This window comes from Musca vetustissima, unplaced genomic scaffold (assembly GCF_032173495.1).
Source record: "Musca vetustissima isolate MV318-11 ecotype Yass unplaced genomic scaffold, APGP_CSIRO_Mvet_v1 utg160401, whole genome shotgun sequence".
Lineage (NCBI taxonomy): Eukaryota > Metazoa > Arthropoda > Insecta > Diptera > Muscidae > Musca > Musca vetustissima.
In genome coordinates this window covers 6,591-33,823 of record NW_026881004.1, presented here as the reverse complement: position 1 = coordinate 33,823, position 27,233 = coordinate 6,591, and the positions used below count along the sequence as shown (strand labels likewise).

At 34.6% G+C, this 27,233-nt stretch overlaps 1 protein-coding gene across 1 annotated transcript; it reads right to left on the bottom strand.

Annotated features, from left to right (window-relative positions):
• Positions 1-574: 574 nt before the first annotated feature.
• On the bottom strand, positions 575-26,480 carry LOC133327051 (dual oxidase maturation factor 1-like; the record flags this gene model as incomplete). Its single annotated transcript, XM_061535631.1, has 3 exons — positions 26,316-26,480; positions 5,717-5,774; positions 575-740 (listed from the first exon to the last, which is right to left on the bottom strand). Coding segments are annotated over exons 1-3 (389 nt in total), but the record flags the coding sequence as incomplete, so codon positions are not given.
• Between the last annotated feature and the right edge of the window lie 753 nt (positions 26,481-27,233).

Below are 27,233 nucleotides of genomic sequence, written 5' to 3'. Positions count from 1 at the left end.
GGTATCCCAAAATTACATACCATGCTGTAAACACCTCTCTCGCTTGAATTTTAAATTTTCAATAACCACAAATGATTTCCTTTTGGACTGGACTGGCCTGCCTACCTCACCTGACCTGACAGTAGCCGCAACAAATCATGTTTAGCCATTATTAAATTCGCTTAAAATCAATTTAAAATAATTTGGACTTCTTCGCCCCAAAAATGCTACATGAAATTTAAAATAGTCTGAAATTATTTTAAGCCGTTACGTTCGATGGCTGACTGGCTAGCTGGCAAGGCAGACAGCCAGCCAACGACCAAAAGCTGTCCACCAACTAAAACCGAAAATATCATTAAAACGAACAGCGTGATCAAAATAACCAAAACCAATGACTTGAAGGCAAAAACTACAACAACACACAAGCCAAAACAAAAAAAAACAAAAAAATTGAAAAGAAAATTGCAACTGGACATCAAAGCAGATTTACGGGTAGGCAGTTGAAAATTTTTCCCCAAAAAACACAATTGGGGTGTTTTTCCTTAAAGGCTGCAGTTTTTCCTTCCCTTCTCTCTCTCTCTTTCTCTGCCTTAACTTAGTTTGGTAGGTGTTAGATTGAAACTTACCTGTCAACGTCACATTGACATGCATCAGACCAATGTGGGTACCAATACGCGCCGGCAATTTCTCACGCGAAAATGCTTTATATGGCGCTATAATTGTCGTATGGGCAACATGCCATGCTGAACCAAGTCTTGTGACTATTGGTGTTTTTTGTGGTCGGCAACGTCATCGTCATCATCGAAAGGATAACATGAAAGGAAAAAAGGAATAAAAAACGAAAATGAAAGGAATTATTATTAAAGTTCTGTAGGTATGTATTGTAATATATTCATAATAATTTTGTTAATACTCAATTGTATGAAATTATGTAAAATAAGATGAATCATTTTTAGGAGCTATGGAATATCGAATGGATAAAATAGCAAAAAATATAATAATAGCAAAAGAGTGACTAACAAAAATACCGTAACAAATATCCAATAAAGATGTCCTTAATGGGACACATTCCCATTGTTCTTGGTTTTAAAAAGTGGAACGTTTTTTTAAAATAATAAAATTTAAAGTGAATTTTTTAAATTCAGTGTCACTTTATGATGGAAGAGTATTTGATATTAATTACTGTATTTTAAAGATTTTATTATTTTTCATTTGTTTTTTCCAATTGAAATATTGCAGAAACTTTTCATTATAGGTTCAGTCCTACTTCTAGTAGCATTTTTCCAAACTAAGTGGTTCCAATTTGGCGGTGAATAAAATACTCCTAATGGAAACCCAACCAGAATAGTAAAACAATTTTTAAACCCTTTATCACTCTCTGGTACAGGGTATTATGTCTTTGTGCATATGTTTGTAACAGGCAAAAGGAATCGAGATAGAGAATATACATAGAATCACTTTCCGATTGGGACAACATTTTGCACAGAGTACCGAATTAGGTCCAGACTGATGTCTGCGAAGTTTATATGCAAAAAAATAAAAAAATATGAACCCTTCAAACAATTCTAAATCCTTTGAAACGAATTTGTGTCCAATCAAAAATTTGATATCTTTATAATTATAAAAATATGCAAAATCCAAGGTCTAATAATCACTATTGCGGGATATAGCGCCACCACGAGGAAAGTGATAAAACTAAATAAGAAAGGACAACAACAACTGCACAAAAGTCATGATGTCCGTATTTCAACATAGATTCGCTTCACTACTTTAGGTATTTTAAAATTTGTAGTCGTATTTTCCAATACAATTGGCCTTCGAAATAGCTGAAGATAAAATAAATTCTATCAAAATAGACCAATGGGGTTTGGAAACCCCCATATAAATGTCTCATTTAATTTTAGGTATATTGAGGGTCCATGTGACTAGTCCAACCTATCTCATTTTCTATTTTATGTTCTCAAAGTATAAAAATCTTCTGTCAGAAATTAAAAGTCTGTTTTGTGAAATCAAGTATTCGCTTTAGCAAAATGATGTAGATATCCAAAGAATCAGATCTAGCACCCATTGTACTTTTGCGGAGTAGTTCTTTGAACTAGTTTGTTCCGGAAAGACTTAAATCTCGAAATATTGGTTCTAGACCCAATGTTTCTTTGGATCTAAACCGTTTCATAAAATTTAGATTTCATCCAAACTTTACCCATCTTATTATTTCTTCCAAACTTAGTTCAAATTCGAAGATGGGAATATCGGAAAAGTCATTCTGGAGCCTCCACACAAAAGATTTTCAGAGATTTTATTGCACCAATTACCTAAAATCGGATGAAAATATATATGGGACCTATATCTAAATCTGAATCGATTTTCAGGAAATTTAACACACATCATTCTAGGCCTAATTAATTACGCTGTGCCAAATTTCGTGCAGATCGAAAGATTTTTTGGGACTTTGGCGCACCATTTACCTTAAATCGGACGAAAATATATATGGAGCTATATCTAAATCTGAACCGATTTTCAGGAATGATGTGTGTTAATCATTCTAGAATTCAGTACGATGTGTCAAATTTCGCGCAAATTGAAGGATATATAGAGACTTTGGTGCACCATTTACATAAAATCGGACGAAAATATATATGGGAGCTATATCTAAATCTGTACCGATTTTCAAGAAATTTACACACATCGTTCTAGACTTGATTCAGTACGCTATGCCAAATTTTGTGCAAATCGATACATATATAGGTACTTTGGTGCACCATTTACCTTAAATCGGAAGAAAATATATATGGGAGCTATATCTAAATCTGAACCGATTTTCAGGAAACTTAACACACATCATTCTAGACCTAATTAATTACGCTGTGCCAAATTTCGTGCAGATCGAAAGATACTTAGGGACTTTGGCGCACCATTTACCTTAAATCGGACGAAAATATATATGGGAGCTATATCTAAATCCGGACAGATTTCCAGGAAACTTATCACACATCATTCTAGACATAATTCATTACGCAATGCCAAATTTCGTGCAAATCGAAAGATATGTAGTGACATTGGTAAACCATTTACACTAAATCGGACGATAATATATATGGGAGCTATATCTAAATCTGGACCGATTTTTCCCAATCTCGTTTCCTTTTGCCTGTTACAAACATATGCACAAAGACATAATACCCTGTACCACAGTGTGGTGAAGGGTATAAAAACGGGGGGTTATATGAGGACTACCCCAAAAAGGGGGCGATTATTAATAATTTTTGGTAGGAAGATTTGTTACCATATACGACTACCAAATATCAAATTGAAGCAAATTCGGTTGAAAAATGCGCTCAAGAACAATGGGGGCTAACTGAAAAAATTAACATATATTCATATTTTTTGTGGAGACATTTAGAACCCAATGTAGCAAATTTCAGCGAATTCGGTTGGGGGACCCTTATATGGGGGCTTTCCGAAAAAATGGGCCTATATTCAAATTTTTTGTGGAGAGATTTGGGTCCTATAAAGAACTCAAAATACTTAATTACACCTAATTCGGCGGAAAATACGATATAAATCCCCAGAATATTGAAAATTAGGAGGTACCGTTACATAGGGGCTACCAGAAAAAAGTAGACCTATATTTATAATTTGATGTGGAGACATTTGGTATGCAATAAGAACCCAATGTAGCAACTTTCGACGAATTCGGTTGAAAAGCGCACTCAAGAACCCCATGGCTATATCGTCATAGAATTTTACGCTGATCAAGAATATATATACTTTATAGGTTAGGAAATGATTATTTCGATGAGTTACAAACGGAAAAACAAAATTAATATACGCTCCATACAATGGTGGAGGATATAAAAATAATTATTGTTAAAAATACTCAATATAAGAGATAAGTGGTTGCTCCGACGCAAACTAAACTAGCTGAAATGCATATCTGGAAACAATTTAACCCAGAAACAATTCGAAAAGTTCTACATCATGGTAGAGTTGCCATTTATAAACCACGAAAACAGGAAAATCCGATTGGAGTTCATTCAGGAACAAAAAAAAGGATTTTGCATTTTGGAAATCTGTTATTTCTGCTGAAGAAAGCAAATTTAACTTGTTTGGGTCGGATGGACCAAGTTAAGGCGAATAAAGCCGGGCAAATAAAGCCGTAGACCCTAAGCACACAATTCCGGAGGAGGCTCTATAATGTTATGAGGCTGTATAAGCGCTGCCGGAGTAGAAAATCTCGTATTTATTTATTTATCTTTAAGGGGACCCCCCAATTTTCTCGGGGTCTTGAAGATATAGCCGATTTATTGTGTCAGCATCAAGTGACGGCTGAAGGACTTCTCAAACTTTCAACTCGTTTTTTTTTCTTTTGCGAATGGCGGGCACGATAACTCAAAAACTAATAACCCAATCGGTTCCAAATTTTGACACGTTTCTCTGGGAGTGTATAGCTCTCGTATGAAGAACTTCCTTATTTTTTAACTTAGTTTGTGGTAAAAAATAGGCGATTTTCAAAAAAAAAAATCAAAGTTCCGCCATTTTGTTAATTGTTGTGCGAAGTCAATAATCCTAGAGAGCCAGACATGTACTCTTTCTAACACCGTTGGAATTTTCGGATTCCGATGTTCCAGTGAGGAGTTATCATGCCCGCCATCAAAAATAAGAACTTTTCTTTGATCACAAAAAAACAACAACAAAAATTTTTTGTAAATTATTTTTCTTCCTTTTTAAATCTTCAAATATATATGTGCAAAGTTACAAACCTTAACACGCATTGGTATTCATTTACCAGCCTATTTAAAATCTTAAAAATAAAAAATCGGGGGGGGGGGGGGGTGGGTTCCCTTAAACATTATAAAATATAATTTTAAATGTTGTACTGAAAAATTGGGATTGTGGCAAAATTACAATTTTATTAAGATAATTACCCCAAAACACAAGTCCCAAATCGTTCGAGAATGAATTTTGTATAATTGTCATGGCCAGTACTTCTAGAATATTTATTATAAATGGAATTTATATTTTTGGATACCCTTATTTTTGGGATGATTGGCAAGTTTTTCACCCAAATTTGCTGTAAGTTTGTATTTTGAGCTGTCATTAAGTAGCAATAGAAAATCTCCCTTGCAAAAATTATTAATATTAACTACAAGTTTCGGGTAGCACTAATATAAAGATTTCCCCGATATTCGGTATTTTGCACATACTGACAAATATTCTTTTTCATTTTCATGTTTTTTAAATGATTATGAAGGAACCCGTGATATCGTTTCATATGGTCTGAACCTCTCACTTAAGTTTGCACAATAGAATTAAATCCTACCAAAAATCGTTCATACAAATTTACGATATTTCAAATATTTTGAAAGAGATGACAGGTGCAGTGAACTGAATCCATACAAGATTAAAATTTGAAATTAAGCACTACTAATTTAACTTTTTTCTTTCCCATATTTCATTCAGGATGCACATAAAACAATTTTTATTACCACCCATCATCTATGGTAAATGAGTAAACGTCAATGATATGACACAGATTGATATGACATTTATTAGTCATAAATAAAACAATTAATATTTGCTCATTATACTTATTTTTTGGAGTCTCTTGTGCCGTATACCGTATCATTTAAGATTTTTATTGCCATTTGTCAACCAATTTTATTATTTTGAATTTTAATGCTGGGATTTCAAAATAATTTCTATTTATAATTACTATGTATACGAATTCAATACTCACTTAAAATGACTAGTCCCACGAAAAGACTTAATGTGACAGTTGAGAATGTTGTGAATTTCTGCAATTAAAAAGAAGAATAAAAGAATTCAAAATTATTATTGAATAGAAGAGTATGGAGAGATATTTCGTTTCAGTTGAAAGATCAATTTTGATGGTGATAATGGAGATGAGAGAAGATTTCGATTAATTAAACTTAAAGTGGCACCTTTCGACATTGATCATTTTGGTAGAGAGATTTTCAACCAAAATTTAATAATCTTGCCTGGAACGGATAATTTTCGATAGGAAACATTTTCTGCCCAATTAGAAGTCAAAATTTACAGATACTTTGGTCGAAAAATACCGACAATTTTTAGTAGGAAAATTTTCCTTACAAATGAGTTCCCGATATTAGTCTTTGGTTGAAACATTAGCTACGAAATTAGAACCCAAGTTACTAGAATGTACCCAACATTTACAATTATATGCAAGCTTTTCCAAAACATAGACCATTTTCAGAGTCATCATCCGGGGAGTAGTAGCAATGTATGCGCAAAGTTTCAAAGCTCCATTTAAAATATTACGAGCACTATGATTTCAACAGACAAGCAAACTTGCTAAGTCGGCAAAGAATTTTATTCTGATCCCAAAAAAAATTATTTTTGGATATTTCGAGGTGCTACAAACGGAATAAAGGAACAAAATATATTTATAGTATTCCTCCAGGGGCGTACACAGAGGAGGGCCTATGGAACCCGGCTCCAAAATATTTTTTTATACAAAAAATGTATGTTTGAACCAACGGCCCCCTGAAATGAAATCCTGTCTACGTGCCTGATCTCTCGTGCACTAAAAAAAAATCTCCTTTGTTTTAACCTTGCCACCCAATTACACAAATTATTCTAACATCACGATAACACTTGTCTCTAATTCTTTCCAGCACTTATCACAGATTATCTTAAAATAGAAAATGTCGTATTTTTCGTAAAATCTGTCCCCAAGTTCTTAGTTCAAATAGCAATTATTAAAATTATGTCATAACACACTGTCTACATTTTTATATATCCAGAAAACATAATTTTTAATTAATTTAACAATCTATAATTACAAACACATGTTTTTGATAACAACAACCACAACAACAATAACAACTGCAACGATACTACACAGTCTACTAAAAATTTCCTATGCATTCACAAAAATGTTATACGAAGCGTAAAACAAACTTAATTGACATGCCAACAACAAAAACAACAACAATGCAAATATAACTTAGATATATATATATATATATATATATATATTAGTAAATATGTATAGCAAAAATTATGCATATGTATATTAATACATATGCATAGCTACTTGTATATATGAGTTAGTACACGCCCAGTGTTAAGTAATTAATTATGCCATTATGGAAAATAACAAAAAAAAAATATTTTCAGGAGTATGGAAGCTAATTCGTTCAGAGAATAAAGGGTTCCCGTTCAGCATGACAATATCCTAGGAGTTGGAGTGTGTAGTAAATTTGTCTACACCTCGATTGTGACTAGTTTTGCATTCCATTGTTTCTCTATTTCAGACAATCTTACCAACCTATTCATTGATGTTATAAAATTTGCATATTCATTTTCCAAATTATTTCGATATAGATGCTAAATCCAATATATCACACGTTCAGAGAATAAATGAATCCTGTCCAGCATGGCAATGCCTTTAAAAAATCTACGCTACCTTAAAAAATTTTTCTTTAACCCTACGGTCAATAACCAAAAAAATATACGTAGATCAATAACCGTGGTACATTTATACCCATCCAAAGATAGCTCTGTAACTCATTAAAAAATTTGACTATCGTGAGGTTTTTTGTTTTAAATTAGTCTATACGGATCAGATCTAGATGTAGGAACTCAAAATTATATATATTATATTATAATATATATGTATATAAATCCATGCTTAAATGATAATCTATCTAAAACAATCATAGTAAATTCGTTATAGCTTTCGAATGGGATAAGCTTTTTTAGTTATTTTTTTATTGGGATCTTATTTAGATGTTCCTCAACCCGTCTGCGGCCCTAGAGAACATAGGGCCATCAGGGCGACTCGTGTAAATCAGAAACTTCCCTGGTTCTCTCTTGGTATACAACGCCTTTACTCTTTAAAAAAATTAGGCCCCGGTTACCATTGGAAAATTATTCTTTAAAAAATGTACGCCCCAGTTACCATTGGAAAAAATTTATTTTTCAAAAAATGCCATCGAAAAAATCGCTCTGATGACCCTTGGAAAAATATTCTTTAAAAACTAGTTCGAACAAGTATTCTTTAAAATATCTACGTTCTGCTATTACTTCGAAAAAGTATTATTTAAAAAATCTATGTTCTGCTATTACTTCGAAAAAGTATTCTTTCAAAAATCTACGCTCTTCTATTACTTCGAAAAAGTATTCTTTAAAAAATCTCCGCTCTGCTATTACTTCGAAAATATACTTTAAAAAATCTATGCTCTGTTATTACTTTGAAAAATAGTTTTTAAAAAATCTACGCTACTTCGAAAAAATATTCTTTAAAAATCTGCGCTCTGCTTTTACATCGAAAAACCAGTAAGGAAAGTAGTAAAGTCGGACGGGGCCGACTATATGATACCCTTCACCACTATGGGTATATTAAGCAGGACTATAACATAAAATTGGATGAAAAAAATGTGATATTTATCTAAATGTGAATCTACCTAGATCTATCCATAAAGTATGTCAATCGACTTCAAACAAATATAAATAGGTCATCCGTTGGGCTATGTCTGCACTTCTAGAAAACGCAACTACGTAATTCTATGCTCAATTTTTTAAGTTGTGCAAAATTTGATGTCAATCTGACTAACATGAGGAGTTTGATGCCCAATTTACTAGAAATCGGGCGAAAATATATATGGAAGCTCTATCCACATATTGAGCGATTTCAAACAAACTTGTCACAGGTTAGGTTATACAACTTTCAGAACGTTTTATTCCAATTGGTTCCTTAGTACGTCAATTACTTAAAATCAATCTATAATAAAAGGGAGCTATATCTAAATCTGGACCAATTTTCACGAAACTTGGCAGACATCATTCTAGGCTCAATTAAGTACGTTATGCCAAATTTCGTGCAAATCGAAGGATATATAGGGACTTTGGTGCACCATTTACATGAAATCGGACGAAACTATATATGGGAGCTATATCTAAATCAGGACCTATTTTCACGAAACTTGGCAGACATCATTCTAGACTCAATTCAGTACGTTATGCCAAAATTCGTGCAAATCGGAAGATATTTAGCGACTTTGGTGGACCATTTACATCAAATCGGACGAAACTATATATGGGAGCTATATCTAAATCTGGACCGATTTTCTCCAAACTTGGCAGACATCCCTCTAGGCTTAATTCAGTACGTTATGCCAAATTTCGTGCAAATCAGAAGATATATAGGGACTTTGGGCACTATTTACATGAAATCGGACGAAACTATATATGGGAGCTATATCTAAATCGGACGAAACTATATATGGGAGCTATATCTAAATCTGGACCGATTTTCACGAAACTTGGCAGACATCATTCTAGACCTAAATGATTAGGCTGTACCAAATTTCGTGCAAATCGAAAGATATATAGGGACCGTTTACATTAAATCGGTTAAATATATATATGGGAGCTATATCTAAATCTGAACCGATTTTTCCCAATTTCAATAGGGTTCGTCCTTGGGCCGAATAAGTGACCTATGCCAAATTTCATCCAATTCCGATCATAAATGCGACCTGTACTTTGTTTACAATTTAACATGGACAGACGGACAGACGGACGGTCGGACGGACGGACATGCATAAATCGACTCAGAAAGTGATTCTATGCATATTCTCAAAAGGAACCATGTGTCTATCTCGTTTCCTTTTGCCTGTTACAAACATATGCACAAAGACATAATACCCTGTACCACAGTGTGGTGAAGGGTATAAATATTCCTTAACAAATCTACGCTCTGCTATTACTTCGAAAAAATATTCTTTGAAAAATCTAAGCTCTGCTATTACTTCGAAAAAATGCTCTTTAAAAAATCTACGATCTGCTACTACTTCGAAAAAATATTCTTTAAAAAATCTACACTATCATTAAAAATTTGCAAAAAAAAAAAAAAAAAAAAAAAAAGTTGATATCCACACTTTTCTATCAATACTAGATCGGAATAAAATTTCATTACCACGTTTTTCCACTTAATTGGCTGTAATTGAAAACATCTATAGGGGAAAAGGGGGCACCTTTGAACGTGGGGCACCTTTGAACAGCGCTCATAAAATCTTGGTTTAATATTTTTCCGACCCGCAACCACATTTTTGTATATGGCAATCTTGTTCTCTGTATGCGTAAACCACTTTGGCTTGCTTTTTCAGTTGTCGAAAAATTGTGCATGGGTGACCATGTTTTCTCAGTGTCATTGTAAACTTTTATTCATTTGGTTGTAAGGGCGCAGGAAGAATTCTGTGATAGTTTTCTTTCGTCAAACAAATTTTTTGCATTCCAACAATCATTTCAAACATAACTAATGTAATTTCTTTCATATATATTTATTACAAAAAAAGTTATTTTAAATTTCCGTAAAATGCCATGGGTGGGGCACCTTTGTATTTAAAGCTGCCCCCCTGGGGGGGGCAGCTTTGAACACTTTGAGTTCGTCCATTAAAACAGTAATAACATATATTTATCAAGCTTATAGTATGTCATATGTATATTCATTTTGAAGGTTACATATGTACCTATTAGTTAAAATTTTTAAGAAACTAAAAATTATAAAATAAAAAATTTTATAAGGCTTGAAAGCAAAAAGTGTTCAAAGGTGCCCCCCTCTCCCCTACCAATATTTATCATGTTCATGTTTCAGAATTTCCTTCCTATAACGGTTCCCCCAATTATTCCATATTTCGGGAAATTTGAGTTTTTCAACTAAATATGCTGATATGTTGGGTTCTCATTGGGTAGCAAATCTGCCCACCAAAGGTCTTCATAGAAGAGCTGAAGGTCTTCTCCTCCATAGCAAAGCTAAAGTTCTGATTTTTCGTAGAAGAACTGAAGGTCTGTCTTCTAACAGAAGAGCTGAAGGTCTACCTCTTCATGGTCGAATAACTAAATGTCTACCTCTTCATAGAAGAACTGAAGGTATTTTTAGAAGAGGGGAAAGTTTTATTCTTCACAGAACAGCAGGAGGGTTTCTTTTTCATAGCAGAGCTGAAGGTCTGCCTCTTCATAGATGAGCTGAAGATTTTCATCTTCATAGAAGAGCTGAAAGTCTGTATCTTCATTGAAGAGGTTGAGGTCTATATTTCACATTCTTAGAAGACCTTATGGTTTACTTCTTCATAGAAGATCAGAAGGTCTCATTCCTCAAATTTGACCAGCAAAAACTATCAATATTGGATACTTTTTAAGGTAGTTCGAATATTACACAGACAACATTGCACAAACCAGTAAGGAAAGTAGTAACGCCGGACGGGGCCGACTATATGATGCCCTTCACCACTTTGGGTATATTCAACAGATTAATCCTAACAGACGTCGCATTTTTAAAGGACCAATAAAATGAAATTGGATCCAAAAAAAATGTCATTCTGCAACCGATACTAAATTTTTCATTTGGTCAGATATAGAAGCTATATCTAAATCTAAACCGTTTTTACGAAACTTAGCACACGTCATTCTAGACTTAATTCAGTACGCAATGCCGAAATTCGTGCAAATCAAATGATTTTCAGGGACTTTTGTGCACCATGTACCTAAAATCGGACAAACCTATATATGAAAGCTATATCTAAATCTGAACCGATTTTCACTAAACTTAGCACACATCATTTTAGACTTAATTCAGTACGCCATGCCAAAATTCGTGAAAATCACAAGATTTGCAGGGACTTTGGTGCACCCTTTACCTAAAATCTGGCGAAACTATATATGGGAGCTATATCTCAATCTGAACCGATTTTCACGAAACTTAACACACGTCATTCTAGACTTAATTCAGTACGCTATGCCAAAATTCCCGAAAATCTAATGATTTTTAGGAACTTTGGTGCACCATTTGCCTAAAATCGGGCGAAACTATATATGGGAGCTATATCTAAATGTGAGCCGATTTTCACGAAACTTAGCACACCTCATTTTTGACTTAATTCAGTACGCTATGCCGCAATTCGTGCAAATCAAATGATTTTCAGGGACTTTGGTGCACAATTTACTTAAAATCGGACGAAACTATATATGGGAGTTTATCTAAATCTGAACCGATTTTCACGAAACTTAGCACACATAATTTTAAACTTAATTCAGTAGTCTATACCAAATTTCGTGCAAATCGAAAGATATATAGGGACTTTTGTACACTATTTACCTTAAATCGGAATCTGAACCGATTTTCACGAAATTTTGCACACATCATTCTAGACTTTATTCAGTACGCTATGCGAAATTTCATGTAAATCAAAAGATATATAGGGTCGTTATATTAAATCGGACGAAAATATATATATATATATATATATATGAGAGCTATATCTAAATCTGAACCAATTTTCCCAATTTCAATAGGGTTCGTCCTTGGGCCACATGCATGAGCTGTGCCAAATTTCATTCAATTCAAATCAGAAATGCGACCTGTACTTTGTTTACAATTTAACATCAACAGACGGAACCATGGGTCTACCTCGTTTCCTTTTGTCTCTTACAAGCATATGCACAAAAACATAATACACTGTACCACATTGTGGTCAAGGGTATAAAAACACAACCACCATTCATTGCGCGGCTGTTTTTGTTTTGCATTGAAGTTACAAAATTCGCATATGTATTTTCCAAATTATTTCGATATAAATACTAAATACAATATATCAAACAACCGCGTAACTGAATGTTTAAGGGTCTAAACGCAACCCGAGAGTCTAGAGTCAGCGACCGTCGTTTACGGTGTGTTTCTTATTGGCAACGCGAAATCCCGACGGCTGATGTTTGCGTCTAACGGCTTGACGCTAGAATAGATTTTATTCATTTTTACTCAGCGTCATACTCAAATGTTCTCTCTTGCTCTCAATTGAGTTGTCATATTTTAGGTAAAAATCAGCAATGGTACCAACATTTCAATGGAAATTTATATCAAAACATATGGCATTGCTTTTAAAAATATATATATTTTCAAAGATTGTGGACGTTTTTTAAAGATTTATTAATAAAATGGAAGAAAAATCGATCGAGGAAATAAAAAATACGGCATTTTTTTATAACTTGGAATCTACTTAATAAATTGAAATTGGGTTGCACAACGTATCATATTCTGTCAAAAAATGAAAACAAATAATTGACATTTTGTGCCGCTAGCCGCTAACTCTTCCGTTTGGTTGGTAGCCGACGGCAATGTAGTCTTAATATGTTTTTACAAATATTATTATCTATCGTTAGCCATTATAATGGAATTAAGTAAATTGTTACCATAACCCCCACCATTTTAATTCATTAGCATATAAATACATACATATTGGCGGCATATATTGTTACACTCTATGCGACTATTTCGAATTAGAATGCAAGCCATTCAGATTTTGTTGTCTTTTTTGGTTACTGCTGCTGTGCATAGAAGTGTGAATTAAAAATTGATGCTGAAACCCCAAAAATGGTACAATGATACTCTGAACAGAAAAAAATGACTTTCATATATACATATCTATATATGTGATGTGAATATTACTAAATATAGGGATGGCGATATAAAAACTTTTCAATTGGTATTTCCTTGAAAAAAAAAATTGGAAAAAATATATAAAAAATATTTTTGTATATTTAAGCAATACGAAGTGGCTGTAACATGGCATTCCGGGATCCTGCTTCTTCATCGAAGAGCATTTTCAACATAAGTTCATATTTCCACATTTCGAGGTGCTTGTATATTGGAATTTTGGTTTCTTCTGGTAGCCATTTACCATGGCATAGCCTCTCTATCGATTTTAGGTAATTTGAATGTCCAACTCATTGTTGAGGATGTTTTATGTTTAACTGCTTTCGTTTGTGGTTTTTATGATGATGACCGAATTTTTAGTAGATGTGACTAAAATTAGACTTTTTGTGGCTTTAGAGAAAAAGTTAGAATTAAAAACCAGTAAGGAAAGTAGTAAAGTCGGACGGGGCCGACTATATGATACCCTTCACCACTATGGGTATATTAAACAGGACTATTAACATGAAATTCGATGAAATAATATATGTGATATTTATCTAAATGTGAATCTACCTAGATATATCCATAAAGTATGTAAATCGACTTCAAACAAATATAAATAGGTCATACGTTGGGCTATGTCTGTACTTCTAGAAAACGCAACTACGTAAATCTATGCTCAATTTTGTACGTTGTGCAAAATTTGATGTGAATCTGACTAACATGAGGAGTTTGATGCGAAAATATATATGGAAGCTCCATCCAAATATTAAGCGATTTCAAGCAAACTGGTCACATGTTAGGTTATACTAATTTCAGAACGTTTGGTTCCTATTGGTTCCTTGGTGCGTCAATTACTTAAAGTATGTGAGCTATATATGTGCGAGCTATATAGAAATCTGGACCAATTTTCTCGAAACTTGGCAGACATCACTCTAGGCCCAATTCAGTACGTTATGCCAAATTTCGTGCAAATCGAAGGATAAATAGGGACTTTGGGGCACCATTACATTAAATCGGACGTAACTATATATGGGAGCTATATCTAAATCTGGACCGATTTTCTCGAAACTTGGCAGACATCACTCTAGGCTTAATTCAGTACGTTATGCCAAATTTCGTGCAAATCAAAAGATATATAGGGACTTTGGGGCACCATTACATGAAATCGGACGAAACTATATATGGGAGCTATATCTAAATCTGGACCGATTTTCTCGAAACTGGGCAGACATCACTCTAGGCCCAATTCAGTACGTTATGCCAAATTTCGTGCAAATCGAAGGATAAATAGGGACTTTGGGGCACCATTACATTAAATCGGACGTAACTATATATGGGAGCTATATCTAAATCTGGACCGATTTTCTCGAAACTTGGCAGACATCACTCTAGGCTTAATTCAGTACGTTATGCCAAATTTCGTGCAAATCAAAAGATATATAGGGACTTTGGGGCACCATTACATTAAATCGGACGTAACTATATATGGGAGCTATATCTAAATCTGGACCGATTTTCTCGAAACTGGGCAGACATCACTCTAGGCTTAATTCAGTACGTTATGTCAAATTTCGTGCAAATCAAAAGATAAATAGGGACTTTGGGGCACCATTACATTAAATCGGACGTAACTATATATGGGAGCTATATCTAAATCTGGACCGATTTTCTCGAAACTTGGCAGACATCACTCTAGGCTTAATTCAGTACGTTATGCCAAATTTCGTGCAAATCAAAAGATATATAGGGACTTTGGGGTACCATTTACATGAAATCGGACGAAACTATATATGGGAGCTATATCTAAATCTGAACCGATTTTCTCGAAACTTGGCAGACATCACTCTAGGTTTAATTCAGTACGTTATGCCAAATTTCGTGCAAATCAAAAGATATATAGGGACTTTGGGGCACCATTACATGAAATCGGACGAAACTATATATGGGAGCTATATCTAAATCTGGACCGATTTCCTCGAAACTTGGCAGACATCATTCTAGGCTTAATTCAGTACGTTATGCCAAATTTCGTGCAAATCAGAAGATATATAGGGACTTTGGGCACTATTTACATGAAATCGGACGAAACTATATATGGGAGCTATATCTAAATCGGACGAAACTATATATGGGAGCTATATCTAAATCTGGACCGATTTTCACGAAACTTGGCAGACATCATTCTAGACCTAAATGATTAGGCTGTACCAAATTTCGTGCAAATCGAAAGATATATAGGGACCGTTTACATTAAATCGGTTAAATATATATATGGGAGCTATATCTAAATCTGAACCGATTTTTCCCAATTTCAATAGGGTTCGTCCTTGGGCCGAATAAGTGACCTATGCCAAATTTCATCCCATTCGGATCATAAATGCGACCTGTACTTTGTTTACAATTTAACATCTACAGACGGACAGACGGACAGACGGACGGACGGACGGACATGCATAAATCGATTCAGAAAGTGATTCTATGCATATTCTCAAAAGGAACCATGTGTCTATCTCGTTTCCTTTTGCCTGTTACAAACATATGCACAAAGACATAATACCCTGTACCACAGAGTGGTGAAGGGTATAATTAAAAACAATTGAAAGGTTCCTTGTGCCGACCTTTATTCCCTCCAACGTTCAAAATACCCAAAATCGATCAGAACTTTTATATGGAAGCTTTGCCATGGAAAATTGTTGCCAGAAGAGTGCACGTGCACTTAATATAGGGGCTATGAAGAAATGTTGACTAATATTGTGGATGTTTTGCGAATTACTTGTTTGCCCACCAAGGTCCCGGAATGCCAAACTACAGGCAGAGACCACAATATTTAATCGCATTCACTTAGGCTGAAAAACGTATCAAAAAAACAAAAACACGGGGTGTGGCTATATGACAACTACACTTAAAAGTTGAGAGATATTGACAATTATTGGTAGAGAGTCCACAATATTACAGTCAATTTGGTTGAAAAATATCCCCAAAATCCTCGAAATACCGAAAATCTGTGGGTACCGTGCCTAAAAGTAAATCGATGTTGATAATTTTTGGAAGGGAGCTTTACTACCCAATGAGAACCAACAGCATTAAATTACAGCCAATTTGGTTGAAAATCCTCAAAATATCGAAATTCGGAGGGTACTGCTATATGAGAGATATAACTAAAAATGGACAATTTTTTGTAGTGAAGTTTACTATATAAGAAAAACCCATTAAAGTTATTTTGGTTGAAAAAAGTGTTCAAAATATCGAAATTCGGAGGCACACAAAGCGTGGTATAAACGGAAAAACGTTAAGTGTTTTTTCAACTTCCATCTCTGTTATGAACACCTGTTAAATTTTGTTTCAATATGGCAACTCCTTCACATAGAAACAGGTGTTCAAAAAATTGGACCGATATTTCTACATTTTGGTGAGGGACGTTAGCTACCCAACGAGAATAAATTTCTGCAAATTTGGTTGCAAACTGTATCCACAATCTTTCTAATACCGAAAATCGGAGGGTACCCTTATATGGGCGCAATATCTAAAATTGAAACCAGTAAGGAAAGTAGAAAAGTCGGGCGGGGCCGACTATATGATACCCTTCACCACTTTGGGTATATTCAACAGATGAATGCTAATAGACGTCGAATTCTGCAACCTATACTAAATTTTTCATTTGTTCAGATATACGGTTGCTTCTTACAATGGGACAAAATTACCAAAACTCGGCAGAAAATATATATAGAAGCTCTATCAAAATCTGAACCGATTTCTACACTTTCCAAATTTCAAAACTTTAGTACGTTGTGCAAAATTTGTGTCAATTTTGTGTAAAATTGGACGAAAATATATATGTAGAAGCTATATCAAAATCTGAACCGATTTCAATGAGAATGGCAGAGATTATCTTATATTAACTTCTGTATTGTACATAATTGTGTGGCAATCGGACAAACTTTGGGTCTTTAGTGCACAATTTACATAAAATCGGAAGCAAAAATATATAGGAGCTATATATAAATCTCATTTCACTTAAATCTCCAGACTCATTTTAGTACACTATGCCAAATTTTGTGCAAATCGAAATATGTATAGGGACTTCGGTACACTATTTACATTAAATCGGACGAAAATTTATATAGGAGCTATATTTAAATCCAAACCGATTTTCGAGAAACTTAACGTGCACTATTCTAGACTTAATTAAGTACGATATGCCAAATTTCGTGCAAATCGAAGGATATATAGGGACTTTGGTACACCATTTACCTTAAATCGGACGAAAATATATATGGGAGCTATATCTAAATCTGAACCGATTTTCAGCAAACTTAACACACATAAATCTAGACCTAATCCATTTCGCTATGCCAAATTTCGAGCAAATCGAAGGATATATAGGGACTTTGGGGCACCATTTACATCAAATCGGACGAAACTATATATGGAGCTATATCTAAATCTGAACCGATTTTCTCGAAACTTCGCAAACATCACTCAAGGCTTAATTTAATACGTTATGCCAAATTTCGTGCAAATCGAAAGATATATAGGGAATTTGGGGCACCATTTACATGAAATCGGACGAAACTATATATGGGAGCTATATCTAAATCTGAACCGATTTTCTCGAAACTTGGCAGACATCACTCTAGGCTTAATTTAATACGTTATGCCAAATTTCGTGCAAATCGAAAGATATATAGGGACTTTGGTACTCCATTTACTTTAAATCGGACGCAAATATATATGGGAGCTATATCTAAATCTGAACCGATTTTCAGCAAACTTAACACACATCAATCTAGACCTAATCCATTTCGCTATGCCAAATTTCGAGCAAATCGAAGGCTATATAGGGACTTTGGGGCACCATTTACATGAAATCGGACGAAACTATATATGGGAGTTATATCTAAATCTGAACCGATTTTCTCGAAACTTGGCAGACATCACTCTAGGCTTAATTTAATACGTTATGCCAAATTTCGTGCAAATCGAAAGATATATAGGGACTTTGGGGCACCATTTACATGAAATCGGACGAAACTATATATGGGAGCTATATCTAAATCTGAACCGATTTTCTCGAAACTTGGCAGACATCACTCTAGGCTTAATTTAATACGTTATGCCAATTTTCGTGCAAATCGAAATATATATAGGGACTTTGGGGCACCATTTACATGAAATCGGACGAAACTATATATGGGAGCTATATCTAAATCTGGACCGATTTTCACGAAACTTGGCAGACATCATTCTAGACTTAAATGATTACGCTGTACCAAATTTCGTGCAAATCGAAAGATATATAGGGACCGTTTACATTAAATCGGTTAAATATATATATGGGAGCTATATCTAAATCTGAACCGATTTTTCCCAATTTCAATAGGGTTCGTCCTTGGGCCGAATAAGTGACCTATGCCAAATTTCATCCAATTCGGATCATAAATGCGACCTGTACTTTGTTTACAATTTAACATGGACAGACAGACAGACGGACGGACAGACGGACGGACGGACGGACGGACGGACATGCTTAAATCGACTTAGAAAGTGATTCTATGCATATTCTCAAAAGGAACCATGTGTCTATCTCGTTTCCTTTTGCCTGTTACAAACATATGCACAAAGACATAATACCCTGTACCACAGTGTGGTGAAGGGTATAAAAATATTGATAATTTTTTGGGAAGGTTTGCTATCCAATGATAACTCAAAATAATAAATTACAACAAATTTGGTTGAAAAACATGTCCAAAATCCTCTAAATATCGAAAATCGAAGGGCACCTTTATGTGGGGACTAAATCTAAAATTGGACCGATATTTATAATTTTTGGTGGGGAAGTTTGCTACCCAATGAGAATTCAAAATATCAAATTCTATCAAATTCATTTGAAAAACGTGTCCAAAATCCTCACAATATCGAAAATCGGAGGGTACGGTTACATACGGATGTCCCGAAAATCGGAGGGTATCTTTATGTGGGGGCTGTACCTAATGTTGTCCGATATTGGTTATTGTTGGTAGGAAAGCTTACTACCCAATAAGAACCCATAATATTAAATTACAGCCAGTTCGGTTGAAAAACGTGTCCACAAACCTTGAATTACCGAAAATCGGAGGGTCCCCTTATATGGGGACTAAACCTAAAATTGGACCGATATTTATAATTTTTGGTGGAGAAGTTTGCTACCCAATGAGAATTCAAAATATAAAATTCGCTTAAAAAATGTCCCGAAAATCGGAGGGTATCTTTATGTGGGGGCTTTACCTAATGTTGTCCGATATTGGTTATTTTTGGTAGGAAAGCTTATTATCCAATAAGAACCCATAATATTAAATTACAGCCAGTTCGGTTGAAAAACGTGTCCACAAACCTTGAATTACCGAAAATCGGAGGGTCCCCTTATATGGGGGCTATACTTAAAAGTGGATCGATGTTGATAATTTTTGGTAGGGAGGTTTTCTACCCAATGAGAATTCAAAATATCAAATTATATCAAATTCTTTTGAAAAACGTGTCCAAAATCCTCACAATATCGAAAATCGGAGGGTACGTTTACATTGGACCTATCCGAAAACTTGGGCCAATATAAATAATTGTTGTTCCTACCCCAAGATAACCCAAAATATTAAATTATAGTCAATTCCGTGAATACCGTGTAAAAAATATCCAATATGACGACATTTGGGAGTTATCTTAATATGCGGGGTTCCTCGAACCATGGACAAATATTTATACTTTTTGAAAGGGAGATTTTCTACCCCACGAGAATCCGAAATGCTTTAATAAATAATGTACTTAATGACCCCCACATTATGTGAGCTATACCTAAAAGTGGATCTATTTTTATAATTTTTAAATCTGAGGGTACTGCTATGTGGGGGCTATACCTAAAAGTGGATCGATTTTGATAATTTTTGGTAGGGAGGTTTCTACCCAATGAGAATTCAAAATATGAAATTATATCAAGTTCATTTGAAAAACGTGTCCACAATCCTCACAATATCGAAAATCGGAGGGTACGGTTACATAGGAGCTACCCGAAAACTTGAACCAAAATAAAAATTTTTGTTCCCACCCAAAGATAACCCAAAATATTAAATTATAGTCAATTCCGTGAATACCGTGTCAAAAATATCCAATATGACGACATTTGGGAGTTATCTTAATATGCGGGCTTCCTCGAACCATGGACAAATATTTATACTTTTTGAAAGGGAGATTTTCTACCCCACGTGAATCCGAAATGCTTTAATAAATAATGTACTTAATGACCCCCACATTATGTGAGCTATACCTAAAAGTGGATCTATTTTTATAATTTTTAGTAGGAAGATTTTCAACACAATGATGATCCGAGATATAAAATTATTATAAAAGCCAATTTGGATAAGAAGCGAGACCAAACTGTCCAAAATTCTTAAATTTGGAACGATGGACCGATAAATCCAATGTTCAATTGCTAATGTCGTAGGAACAATGAAATAGATTTCCATTCCGATGTGGGGTTACCGGTGAATATTTCGAAGTGTTGCTAGTGAAGGGCCTCCACCTTATGTTGGGTGGAGTGTCAAACGCCTGTGGTTTCCCCGAAAATTTCTTCTTCATGGTTGGCCATTTTCCCGCGATGGACATTCCTGAATATTGAAATGATTTTTTTTTTTTGATATTCATTAGAATTGAAATGAAACGAAATGAATTCAATTCGCCAAAATATGACACCGGCTAACCAAAACAGGGACTGTCAGCCAGGCAGGCTGTAACCAGCCAGCTTTGACTCTCACAATAATATTTAAAAGTGGTCGTTCGGTCTGTTTCGGTTCTGGTGCAGTTCACAGCGACCACAAATGATTAGAAAATTGTAAATTAATTGAATAAAAGGGGCAGTCACATGGACGCACACACACACACATACACCGAAACACAGTCACACAAAGAGTTAGTTAAAGTCATTGTAGTGTCATGGCTCTTTTGAACATTTTTGGTTCGATTAAAATTCATTTTTAGTAGTAATTCGATGTGGCGAGAGTGAGGGTGTTTGTGTGTCTCGTATTTGAAAATACAACAACAAAATCGAAAATCGAAAAATAGCTACAACAACATGACAAAATAATAGTTATTGAAAATTACCATATTTGTGCATATGTGCAAATAATTTTAGTAGAGATTTGTATTTTTTTCGGTTCAGTGGGAGCCACATTTTTGTTAGCTGAGACAGCAGCAGCAACATATATTGCCTGTAATAGTTACCATTTTTCAGTTAGCCTGGTGCAAATGACAAATGCAACATAGTGCGCGCTCAAGTTCAATTAAATATTGTCTGGCGCATTCTCGTTTCAATTGTGTAGGTTCTCATGGATGTCATGGTGTTTTCGAAACCGAAAATGCAAAATCAATTTTAATGTCATATTTAATTAAAAGAATAATCGATACAATGGAAAATTATCTCAACATTTATAGAGAGATATCACTTCAACATAAATGGAATACATTTTTTTTAAATCGAATTTTTGAATTAGATTTAATTTTTGTAGGCTTCATTTGGTAAATTTGATGTGAAACCCTGAACTACAATAACGATTATTTATAAACATTTTTTCTATGAAACATCATGTGTTAAGTCCGCACTATAGGGACTTGGGTGGTTGGCAGGTACAGTGCAAAGATCCTCCCGATAGAGTTAGTACGTCCAAGACGTACTCGTGAGCAAATACAAAAGAAAGAAATAAAACACAATAGTTTTATTAAAAGGTTGTCGACCAATGCCGATATGTATTTATTGTTGGTAAACGATATTACCTTAATGTACGATATTACCTTATGTACGGTGGCTTACAATTTAAGCCAAGGTGTTCACAATAAGATGTGTGGCCAGTAAGGCTACAATGAAAGTACTTTAAGTAATAATAACACAAAGATGCCTAAAGGTGGCGCAAACTCAAAAATGTAAACAAAAGGCCGTTGAAATCTGTCTGTCTCACATCTGTCAGCACCTCTTCAACACAGCCCTTCTAATTACTTGTCCCGATTCCCTTCACTGTGGGTTTTATGGCGATGTTCGGCTTATAATTTTAGACTATAAATCGATTCGAAGAAATACACAAAAATTAAGTTTTCGGCCCATTTCATCCCAAAATAATTATCTGATCATCACCGAAAATTATAGACGTTGTCTTTGACCATAACTGGAACCACATAGAAAATTTCAAACCGATCCTCGCTATTTTTCTGCTCTCTAGTGTGGTATTGGGTTACTAAATAATATCTGAATATATAAGCACCTGTAAATATTTAAGTGTAACTTACACATCCTAGTACATACGACAATATAATTGGTATCAATTTAAAGGTCAACCACACCGCTTGGATATACTATCAACTTCTCGGGTCTATGTCCCTCAGGAGTAAAGACATACGCTGTAGAATACAAATTTTGTCATTTTTCACACAAAAGTCAGCGTTCACTTGACCCGCTAAATATTGACCGATCCTTATCAAAACATGCATGCTTATTCTTTCCCCTTCTCCATGTAAAAATTCGTATTTGGTCCATATCCCCTAAATATTAACCGATCTTTACCAAAAACAATAGGGGACTTTATTGGCCTGAACCAATCCTACATGCGAAATTTCGTGAAGGTTGATCCATAACTGTGGCCTGTATCATGTTTACAAATTATAATGGATAGACGGACGGACGAACACACATGTCTAGATCGATTCTGCTAGTCGAGATATGACGATCGGTATACTTAAAGGTGGGTCTAGGATAAATATTTCGCGGCGTTACACACTCTTGGGGCTGCACAAAGCTATAATACCCTGACAACGTAGTTTTGTAGGATTTTTATAACCTACAACTGTCTTATAAGGGCACTATAGCTTTGTGTGGCCTCAAGAGTTTGTAACGCCCCGAGATATACTGGTCCTAGACAAAACTTTTAGCATATCTCTCGTCATATCTCGACCAGCTGCGTCAATCTAGACATGTGTGTCCGTTCTTCCATCCATCTGTCCATTATAGTTTAATATTTAGAAAATGAAATACACCCTTCACCACACTGTTGTACAGGTAGGAAACAAGATAGACCCATTTTTATACCATTCACCACACTGTGGTACAGGGTATTATGTCTTTGTGTATATGTTTGTAACACTGTTGATGTTAAATTGTATACAAAGTACAGCTCGCATTTATATTCCGGTTTGGAAGAAATTTGGCACAGCTCATTTGTTTGGGCCAAGGACGAACCATATTGAAATTTGGAAAAATAGGTTCAGATTTAGATATAGCTCCCATATATATTTTCGTCTAGATATATCTTTAGTTTTGCACGAAATTTTGCATAAAATACTGAATTGAGCCTAGAATGATGTCTGCCAAGTTTCGAGAAAATTGGTGCAGATTTAGATATAGCTCCCATATATATTTTCGTCCGATTTAATGTAAATGGTGCACCAATGTCCACATATAGCTTTCGATTTGCACGAAATTTAGCATAACGTACTGAATTGAGCCTAGAGTGATGTCTGCAAAGTTTCGTGAAAATCGATCGATTTAGATATAGCTCCCATATAGAGATTGTTCCGATTTCATGTAAATGGTGCACCAAAGTGCACATATATCGTCCGATTTAATGTAAATAATGTACCAAAGTTCTTATGTTGCATAGCGTACTGAATTTAATCCAGAATGACGTGTGCCAAGTTTTGTGAAAATCGGTTGAGATGTAGATATAGATCCCTTATATTATAGATTGATTTGAAAAAATATTAAAAAATAAGGAAGATCTTCACCCATTGGCTTTATCCTAGTTCATACGATAGCTATGCATGCACAGAGAAACGTGTACAAATTTGAAACCGAATGGGTTATTAGTTTTTGAGTTATCGTGCCCGCCATTCGCAAAAAAAAAAAATGTTTGGAGAAAAACGCGTTTAAAGTTTGAGAAGCCCTTCAGCCGTCACTTGATGCTGACACAATAAATCGGCTATATCTTCAGGAGTTATTGAGATTTTCATTAGCAATTTTGTAGGGGCATTCTTTAATTAATGTAGATTCGAATTATATCAACAAAAATTTTGACCCCGAGAATGGTGGGTCCCCTTAAGCAATTGACGCACCAATGAACCAATATCGGTCCATTTTTTCCTAATATTATTATCTGATCATCACCGAAAAATTATAGGCGTTGTCCTTGACCATACCTGGATCCTCATGGAAAATTTCAAAGCAATCAGCGCTATATTTTCGGGTTACTAAATTATATCTGAATACGTTAGCACCTGTAATGACAATGTAATTGGTATTAATTTGAAGGCCAAGCACTGCTCTTGGATATACTATCAACTTCTCGGGTCTATGTCTTATAGGGGTAAATATATACCCAATAGAGTACATATTTTGTCATTTTTCACACAGAAGCCCGGGGGCATTTGAACCGCTAAATATTGACCCATCTTTATCAAAACAGGCATGCTTATTTCTTGGCCTAATCCCCTTCTACATACGCGATGTTTGGGCCATAATTGCGGCCTCAGGAGCGACCAGGATAACCGACAAAAATTAAGTATTGGGGCTGCACCAAGCTATAATACCCTGACAACGAAGTTGTGTAGGGTATACAAATATTTTAAGGAAACGCAAAGAGTGGATTTAAAACATATTATTTTGATGAAACACCAAGCTAGGATTAACAAGTGAAAAAAGCGTTAAGTTCGGCCGGGCCGAACATTGGATACTCTTTGTTGTATATATTTGTCGTATATATTTGTAATTAATGGTAAGAAAATTTGCCAGCCAATGGGAAATCAAAATAACGAAAAATAGGTGCCATTGTATGAGAATATATCTGATCCCTTATCTATATTGGTAAATTTTAGTAAGAACGTTTCACCACCTAATAAAAACCCATGATTATACCAAAACATGGACAAGTATTAGTAATGCATTGTAGGAACATTTGACCCTCAATCAGAACCCAATGTATCAATTTAAAACCAATTATGTTGAAAATCGTGGCCAAAATACAAAATGATAAAGCGTCCTAAGAGTACACAAAATAAAGCCGATTCTTTTGAAAAACGTGCCCAAAGTCTCGGGCATTTCGGTGATTTTCGAAAAAAAATATTTTTTCGACATATGAGGGATACACCATAATTTTCCCCCATTTTCAGTATTTAAATCTTAGGAGTATTAGCAATGTAATTAAACTCTGATTTCGAACCTTTTGTGATGTTACATGCAGAATACTACAATGTACCCTCCATACTGCGGTCGATGATATTTTAAAAACCTAACCCCTCTTAACAACATCACACAACACCTGTTTCCATTGTATTTAAATGTTCCGCTTTAGAACAAGCTGTAACCTATTTGTAAAAATCACGTTTTTTCGATAGCATCGTGATCCATCTGTCGTATTTTTTTCTGTTTAATGTAAATCATTGAACAAAGTTCATTGTTATCGATTGTTTGGCGAGGGAAAAAATTTGCAAATTTGCATTTAATGTGGAATGTTGATGAGATTGAATGAAATTGAAAACACAAATGTTAAGTTAGGTCAAATGGAATGTTATGTGGAAAAAACATAAAATACATTAAAAATTGAACACCGGTTATAACGAACTATGTTAGTAGTGAACTGTTTTATCCGGTGCCAGTAACTTCGTACATAATTTTCATACAACTCACAACGTTTATAGGAATTAATTTTTGTGGCCCATACAGTGAATTTTCACATACATTTCAAAGTTTATATTAAGTTCGTTATAACCGTTTCCGACTGTAATATATGTTTATGTAATTGTTATTTATTTTATTTTTTATTTACTTTTTTAATTTTTTGTTTCAATAAAAATTGATTTTTTTTCAACTCACCTGTTTTCTTACACCTGGAAATATAACTAAGAATGCAACATAAAATGTTGCAAATAATACAGATACGGCTACTATCGATACATCGCCCGTTACGGGTGTACGATTTGAAAATGAATACAGTGTCGGACCACCATCGTCTCGAAATGCATCAAACCAACCCTTCATGCTTTGTAGACGTTATAATGCTGAAAATAGAAAAAAGAAAATGAAATTAAATTAATTTATTGGGTTAAAAAATATAAAAATAAATAAAAGTAAAAATAATCAACTATTAATCAAAAAGCATATCCGAAGGGCGTTAACTACATAATTCCTTACACAAAAACCCTGCACTTTAATTTTGTGTGATAATAAAAATCTGAATTAAAAATACCAACGGCCTGGTATATTTACCGATCATTAGTACATTTACAAAATCCATATACTTGTATAAAATGTCCCTTAAACATGCTAATAAGTATGGCTAGCAATACGACTAGAAAACAGAACAAGTGACAAAACGTTAAGTTCCGCCTGGCCGAACTTTGGATACCCTCCACCATACGTATATTGACTTATACGAAGCATACCAAAAAGTGAACCTATACCGATAATTCTACAAACCGGTTTAAGTAAACCATTATGTACACCAAATACAAATTTCAGCAACTTTTAATGAAAACCCCAAAGCGTTGATTGATACTAATAACGCATGGTAGAATATACAATCCTCAAACTTGAACAATTTAGATTACAAAGTTAGATTACATAGTGTAGGAATTGGCGAATATTTGGGGTTATAGTTATATGAGGGCTATGCCAAATTAATGACCGACATATGTCAATTTCGAACCCAATATTTTTGTTCTGTGTTTAAATTTTTTCCTTCAGGGTGAGATGCATAAATGCAGGCCGATATATTTCATTATCGTCAGGATC